Genomic DNA, 8339 nt, shown 5'->3' on the forward strand with positions numbered 1-8339 from the left:
AAGTATCACCAGGTGCTCTACACATGAACTCCAGCATTGAGAACATTGTTTGTGTACACAGAGTTTACTGAAAAGAAAGGTTTTGTACGACTCACTTTATCAGTTAGTGTTTCCGGTGGCTGGAGTTTTGTCAATGAAAAGCATGATAACTTAGACACTTTGCTCATGGCAATATCTGTTTAAATAATAATAATAGGTGTCTAAGTTATCATGCTTTTCATTGAAATTACAAGTCCATGACATTTCCTCATATGGACTCAGTTCATTATGTTGCATTCGGAGATCGACTACTTTTGACTGACAAAACTCCAGCCACCGGAAACACTAACTGATGAAGTGAGTCGTACAAAACCTTTCTTTTTAGTAAACTTTGTGTACACAAACAATGTTCTCAGTGCTGGAGTTCATGTGTAGAGCCCCTGGTGATACTTCCAGCACAGTTTCATGTTGTGTCGAGCCTTCTTAGTGTTTTAAAAATAGTGATTTTGATGCTATCATAGTCGTGCCCCATTCACTCCCATTCAAAAGGCATTATGACCTAAAACGGAAAATGGTCAGTCTTAAAAGTGGCGTTTCCATTCTAATTGTGCTTTTATTACCCTGCAAAATCGAGCATATTTTGCATTATTAAACACCTATTTACGTATACCGATTTAATCAGGATCTGAAAATTCTTCAAAAAGAACATAAAGAATGGCCTTCTCAGCTGCCGTAGTTGCAACTCTCGCGTCATCAGAACAGGGCGTTCAACGCACCGCCGTTTCCGTTAAAAACAAACGTTTTGCAACTTTTTGTCGGGGCTGAACGCAGGTCACTGTGTGTTTATTGTCGTGGACTCTCATTGGTCAGGACCCGGGCAGCCCCTGGAGGTGGTTGGTGACCTGCTGAAGGAGCTGTCCAATCACAGCGAGCGCGTGGAGGAGAGGCGGGCCGCCCTGCTGGAGCTGCTGAAGGTCACGCGGGACGACAGTCTGGCCTTGTGGGAGGAGCACTTTAAGACCATGCTTCTGCTGCTGCTGGAGACGCTGGGAGATAAAGATGTGAGAGACACGCTCGTCTTCTTCACACACACTCATACAGGGGTGTGTTTCCCGAAAGCTTCGTTAGCCAACTATGGTCGCAAGTTCCCTCGTTATCAGCAGTTCAACGAGTCGGTGTTTCCCGAAACCATCGTTCTAACGAACATTCGCAAAAAGCATCGCAGAGTTGTGTGTCTGAACGACAAGAAGAAGAAACTGAAGAAGAGTTTCTAGATTGCATGACATGTGGACTTAATAAATCCTTATCTTGAGCAAAATAAGCAAGATGACATTCAGTGCAACCTGTGTCTTTTATTTAGAATACATACAAATGTCATTTACGTCTTTGAGTTTGTCAAGAGATTTAAAGCGTCGTTTTTGAAGAGTGCGCATGTGCGAACGAGCTCTAGTGCGTAAGAACGAGCCTATGATTGAATCTGGAAATAAAGCAAAATAACTGAGAAATATTCGAAAAATGTCCATAATTTATAGCAAAACATCTAGCATTAATTCAATCTCTAACAGTTTCATTAAAAGAAGTTATCACTCCAAACACCGGTGTGACATCATTAATCAACGAGGTTGAAAGACCAATTTGTGACAATACGGTTTCGGGAAACAGTCGTGAGCTAGTTGATTTCTTCAGTATAGTAGAGAAGCATCGAGTTACGGCGTTATACGGGAAACACACCCCAGATGCGCAACAGAACGAACAGATGATGATGTGTGTGTCCACAGCACACCATCCGAGCGCTGGCGCTGCGTGTCCTGAAGGAGATCATGCGAGGCCAGCCAGCGCGCTTCAAGAACTATGCAGAACTCACCATCATGAAAACACTGGAGGCCCATAAAGACTGTCATAAAGAGGTGAGCGAGACAGAGCCTTAAAGACGACAAAACAAGCATTAAATAAAGTACAAAAAACTCAAAATCACCCCCTCAATAACTCACTTTATCTTTGGAGAACCAGGATTCCCATATATGATCTATGAGGATGGCTATTTATTATTTATTTTTATCATTATTAACTAAAACCATGAAAAAAAATTATTGTGATAAAATAAATATTACCTGAAATAAAATGAAATATAAAATAACTTTTTTTAATTTCAGCTAGTTGGCAAGGCAACTTTTCTCATTTTCATTTAGTTTAAGTCAAATAAATAACAAAATTACAAACTAAACTAAAACTAAAATAACAAACTAAATAAACTAAAAACTAAATATAAAAAAGAAAAAAAGAAAGAAAAATTACTCAAATTTTAACTAAAATTAAAATATAAAAATAATCTCAATCCAAATATTAACAAAAAATATAATAGTATATCAATGATAGTAAAACAACACTGGCCTCAAACGTGTGATTTATATATATCAAATCTTGAACATTTTTTATTAAGAATATACATTTTTCTAGTTATGCTAAAAAATATTCTATTAGGTAAAAATTGAGCAAGAAATATTTTATTATAAATATATACAAAATCTGTAAATTATGATCAACCAGAAAAGTCATGCAAATTCATTGGCTAAAAAGTCTAGGAACCCTTAAAACTTCTGGAACTTCTGAAATTTTATAATAATTTTACTTACTATATGGTTTAATATATTAAACATATTTATTTTAGTATCACTGAGATAATATTATAATTTTTATTATTATTTTTAATTAATTTTTATTTTTATATATTTTTTGTTTCACTTTGAGTTTAGTTAATTTTTTTGTCATTTTGTTATGATTATTTTTTTTATTTTTTATTATTATTATTATTATTATTATTATTTTTCTCTATATGTCTGTATTGTTAAAAAAAATCTGTTTTAAAACATATAGAAATTTTAGTAATTTCAGTTAACATTTATTTTATAAGTAAAATGTTTATTTTACTTTATGGTCTTATGTAACTATATTAACCCTGATATAACATAGGAAAACAGAAAATATAAACACAGGAAAACACAGAGGAAACATATTAAACTACATGAACTGGACAATGAGACAATTTATTTTTAAACATTTATTTTATAAGTAAGGGGGAAAAAATGATTTATGGTCTAATGTAACTATATTAATCCTGAAATGTAGTTGATTATCAAAACTTTGATGACAAAAACGTGTCATTACAGTAGATGTACCAGAGGAAACATCTTAGCCTACATGAACTTGATATATTGTTGTGGACAGTGAGAGGCTTGAGGTCAGAATGGCTCAGAAGCGCAGCTCTGACATCATCAGAGGAGGAGGTCGTCTGAAGGTCGTGTGTTTAATGTTTTAATGTTCTCCACAGGTCGTTCGGGCCGCAGAAGAAACGGCCTCCACGCTGGCCGGATCAATCCACCCCGAGCAGTGCATCAAAGTTCTGTGTCCCATCGTCCAGACGGCCGACTATCCCATCAACCTCGCCGCCATTAAGATGCAGACCAAAGTAATCGAGCGGATTCCCCAGGATTCCCTTGTTCAGCTTCTGCATGACATTATCCCAGGACTGTTACAGGTATAAACACACACACACACACACACATTGATGCAGAGACAGACAGCGAGATGAACCTGTGTGTGTGTGTGTGTGTTTCAGGGTTATGATAACACCGAGAGCAGTGTACGCAAGGCCAGTGTGTTTTGTTTGGTGGCCATTTACTCAATCATCGGTGAAGATCTGAAGCCTCATCTACAGCAGCTGACCGGCAGCAAGGTCAGAGGTCATCAATATATTCATATACAAGGTTTCATGTTTAACAACACGTATATAGGTCTAGGTTTAAATATTTTTTAAATATATTTTGTCTACCATCTTGAGTGGATTTTGGGTGGTTGCTGTACCGTTCCAAAGTCTGGAATACGTTTTTTAATGTTTTTGAATAAGTCTCTTCTGCTCATCAATGCTGCATTTATTTGATCAAAAATACAGTAAAAAATGTGAAATATTATTACAGTTTAAAATAAATGTTTTCTATGTGAATATACAGTAAAGTGTAATTTATTCCTTTGATCAAAGCTGAATTTTCAGCATCATTACTCCAGTCTTCAGTGTCACATGATCCTTCAGAAATCACTCTAATATGATGATTTTCTGCTCAAGAAACATTTCTGATTATTATCAATGTTGAAAACAGTTTTTGCAGCTTCATATTTTTGTGGAAACTGATACTTTTTTTAAGATCAAAAGATCAGGATTTATTTGACATACAGTAGACATTTTATTTTTTGTAGCATTATACATTTCTTTACAGTCGGTCACTATTGATCAATTGAATGCATTCTTGTTGAATAAAAGTATTAATTTATTTTACATTTTTTTTTACAATTTTACTGACCCCAAACTTGAACAGTACTGTATGATGCTGTTTTATTGTTTTTTTGCTGTCTATATAATTTTTAGTATTAATTATTTTAGTAATTCATCTTCAACTTAAAGCTGCAGTCCGTAGCTTTTTTGGGTTAAAAATTATCCAAAATAATTTTTTGAGCAAGTACATAACCAGCCAGTGTTCAACACTCTCTGCTTGCCGTAGCTCGATTCAAACCGGTAAGCTTGTAATAATGTTTTTAACTCCACTGGTTCTGGTGGATTTCCAAGGGAAATTCGAGCATGTCTTTGCGTCATTACGTCACACCTGTCCACATACAGAAGAGTCTCAGCTAGTCGGCGATGAGTGTGAGGATGTCTATAGCCTTTTCTCACAGCACTTGATATAATTAAACTTATCAATTTGATGGCGGATCCAGAAAGGTTCAAACGATGATCACCAGGAGATTCACCCGCTGTAAAACGCGAAAGACTTCGGAGAAAAAGAGAGACTGCAATCGGCCCATGCGGAAACAAGGATAAAGATCGGAAGTGCATTAAATGTATTCACGCAATGCTGATGTTGTTAACATTAACAATTTGAGAACAAAATATAATTTGCACGGTTTGACGTGATATGATGAGCGATCGTTAGATTTAATCAGCGCGATTGACTGCAATGCTTTTTCCCCCTTAGTTGCTCAGAACAAAAGTGGACGTTACTTGTTCAGACGACAATTTCCGTTGAAAATTCTTATGTTGGTCATACTTCCAAAAAGTAGAATCTGTGATTGCGAATGCCAGTATCCACACCGGCGGCAAATGATTGGATTCATCCGCGCTGTGCCGTGCCGAGGCACAACGCACGTAAAGTTGATAATTCCGCGAATAACTGCAATTGCAGATTTCGAACAGAGATGGCGACAAAGAGGAAAAACTGTGGACTGCAGCTTTAAGCTAAACAAACATTTGAAATCTTGCTTTGGCAACTAGCTAAAATATAATAAATTATATTTTATTTCTAGTAATGCATTTTTTTAAATGGTTTTAGTTTTAACGATAATAACCCTCTAATGCTCCTGCGTTTAACAGTTTTCAGCACCTGTGGTCCCGTATAACACTGTCTAGATAGGCAGCACACTGTGTCCGTGTGTCTGAGGTGTTGTTTTGTCTCTACAGATGAAGTTACTGAATCTGTACATCAAACGAGCTCAAACCACCAACAGCAACAGCAGCAGCTCCTCAGACGTCTCGTCCCACAGCTGAACAGTTTCCAGCTCTTTCTTACAGGCCCGTCCTCAAACTCTCTCGAAAGACTTTGCACATTTGGTCCGTCGTGCGAGTAGATCTTGTTTAGGTGCACATTTGCTTTATTAAAGGGCACATGATTCATTTAACAGGTGCAACCACTTACACGACTTTAACCGCAGCCTGTTGGGGTTTGTGATTGGTTGCGTTCGTGCTTGAACGAACATCTGTTACCAACATAGTGAGTGTGTGTGTGTGTGTGTGTGAGAGAACTGTTGCGAGGGCTGTTATTCTCTAATGCTTTATTACCTTTTACCGTTACATTTTTGCAGTGGCGTTTAACTTCCTCATATTCAAAGCACACTAAAAGTTCTGTCCAATCGGCCAATCAGGAGTCGTGTTTCAAACCTCCTCGTGAGGGCGTCCGTTGTAGTTTCACGTCTTTAACTCTGCTGCTGTTCCCTAGAACGCTTTTTTAGTGATGAGTGTCATTTTTTTTGGGGCATCTGAAAATATGCAAGAACAGAGATTGTATTTGTACAGTATTTGTTTCATGTCTGGCCAACAGGTGAAGAGGTTTTGCTCAAAGTCTGATTGTAAAAGAGCAAATTTAGTTTGAAATCTCTCATTCCAGCGTTGCACATCCCAGTGATCTAAAATAAACTGTTAGCATTAAGATATTTTAGGAGGACCATGATTATTTTAACACTAACAGGGAGTTCTCCTTTAACTAAAGTTCTCCTTTTGTGATTTAAGGACCACATTGATGTCAAAACATACAATTTGATAATCTCAGATGGGAACAATTACCAGAAAGTATTAGAATCTCCCTCAATGTTCATTTAGAAATCAAACAGATGATCTAAAACCAAACTGGATCAGGTTTAGCTGCTTAAAATGAAAGTTTCCACTTAAAAACACTAAATGAGTTGCAGGATTATTGACATGCTGTGATATCAAACAATGTATAAGCGTATTTGAAGTTTTAGAGCAATAATTTTAACGAAAAAAATGATCCAAATTGGATTTTTACTAGTAGTCGATTTGCAGTTTTCTGGTTTAGGACGGTTTGTGCCTGTTCGGCCGTTTAAAGTGCTCTGCTAGTCTTTTTGTAAACGGTTTTAAATCTTGGTGCTTAAATGAATCACTCTGTGCTTTTGCTGAACGTTTAACTTTAGATTTCATTCGTTTTTCCTTCTTTGATTTGAATTTAAGCGCCTTACCATGAAAAGAAAGTCACATAATATTATCCGCTCTTGTTAGAAATCCCAAAGAACATTCCACACAAGAAACTGGTGATTTTGTGGAGTGAATCATCTGTAATCCTTCTAGTATTTGTTGCAATTTATTCATTTAGTATATAAAAATAGAAAATGAAGGTAATATGATTTAGGGTACGTTTACACACCAACGATGCACTAAAAACGGAAAAGTCTTTCCTTTGCGTTTTTCGCGCACAGACGACAACGTTGCCGAAACAATCCAGCGACTAAAAACGCTGTATTCTGCTGTTTGGCCAGTAGATGGCGCTGTCACTTTGTAAAGAAACTGCGCCCCTATAGACTCATAGATATGCACAGACAATAACGCTATCGTTTTCAAAACCTTGCACTTTGAAACCCGTTTTCAGAAGTTAGCATTTTCAGGACCCCAAAAACGCCATTGTCGTATAAATAAACGTCCAAACGCAAAAAAAATTAAGTTTTAACATTTAAATTTTAAACATGTTTACATGACACAGTTTTCAACTAAAAACATAAAACTTTTTATGCATTTTGGCCGTTCATTTACACGACAATGGCATTTGGGGGCCTGAAAATCAGAATGCACTTTTTTTTTTAAACGATAGCATTCGGAAAAACATTTCCATTTTTAGTACATCGTTGTCGTGTAAACGCACCCTGAGTTCGAAGATTTCTGGACTCTGGCAATCAATACACATGAACTGTGTCCTTCACTACACAGACGTCACTACTGTTCACTTCATTAATGCTGGTAAGAGAATCAAATGTTCAGATTGTAAATACGTTATAGTGAACTACATACGGACCTGCTAGAATCTTTAATTCAGTACGATAAGCAACTCAGTGTTGTAAAGTTGTAAATCACCAACTCTGATGTTCCTGCTTCTTGAAAGCTCATTTACTGAAGGGAGTTTTGCATAAACGCTTTGCTAATGCCAGTAGACTCAGACATAGAGCTTCACATGCTGCGCATGCCTTCAGTTTAGATGCTCATGTTTAATATCATGTCTGTATTTATTTCACACGTTGTGCTTTATGGCAGCTGTATATATGAACTGTTTTTGTTAACTTTCACCTGTGTAGAATTTGCTATCTGTAAACTATTTGCTCTAGATAAACGAAACCTGAGTTTTCCACGTGTGTGTCTGAGTGAGTTTTATTTTAGTCGTCTGGAATCACGTGGGATTATTGTGACATTAATACTTGCTGATTGTGATCTTTAAATATTTATCCAGGTGTTGATATTGAGGTTATTAATCTTGATTTTCAGATCAGTCACTGCAGGTTTAATGCTGATGCTCATTCAGATCCGTCGACAAATTTTTCTCTTTTAATCACATCAGTCAGGGATTGTTTTTTTGATTGACAGATGTTTGGTCAGAGCAGATTCATTCACGACAGAACAGCCCGAGTTTACTTGATTTATGAGTTTTACTATTACTTTTTGTAAGGATTTAAGTGATAATGTAATTTATTTCAATTTGATCTGATGTGTCAATTTTAAAAGCTGACTTTTAATAGCATGTCCAAATCATAAATTA

General features: G+C 36.5%; 1 protein-coding gene across 1 annotated transcript in view; it reads left to right on the plus strand.

The window, feature by feature from the left end:
* LOC308685634 (CLIP-associating protein 1-B) overlaps positions 1–7930 on the plus strand; it is a 72695-nt gene extending 64765 nt beyond the window's left edge. The window contains exons 37-41 of the mRNA XM_081357553.1: positions 850–1040; positions 1758–1886; positions 3308–3514; positions 3596–3712; positions 5486–7930. Coding sequence (XP_081213679.1) covers positions 850–1040; positions 1758–1886; positions 3308–3514; positions 3596–3712; positions 5486–5572 — 731 coding nt within the window. The 3' untranslated portion in view covers positions 5573–7930. The remainder of the gene's footprint in view (positions 1–849; positions 1041–1757; positions 1887–3307; positions 3515–3595; positions 3713–5485) is intronic.
* The last annotated feature ends 409 nt before the right edge of the window (positions 7931–8339 follow it).

The sequence above is a fragment of the Scardinius erythrophthalmus genome (assembly GCF_964197995.2).
Source record: "Scardinius erythrophthalmus genome assembly, chromosome: 25".
Classification (NCBI taxonomy): domain Eukaryota; kingdom Metazoa; phylum Chordata; class Actinopteri; order Cypriniformes; family Leuciscidae; genus Scardinius; species Scardinius erythrophthalmus.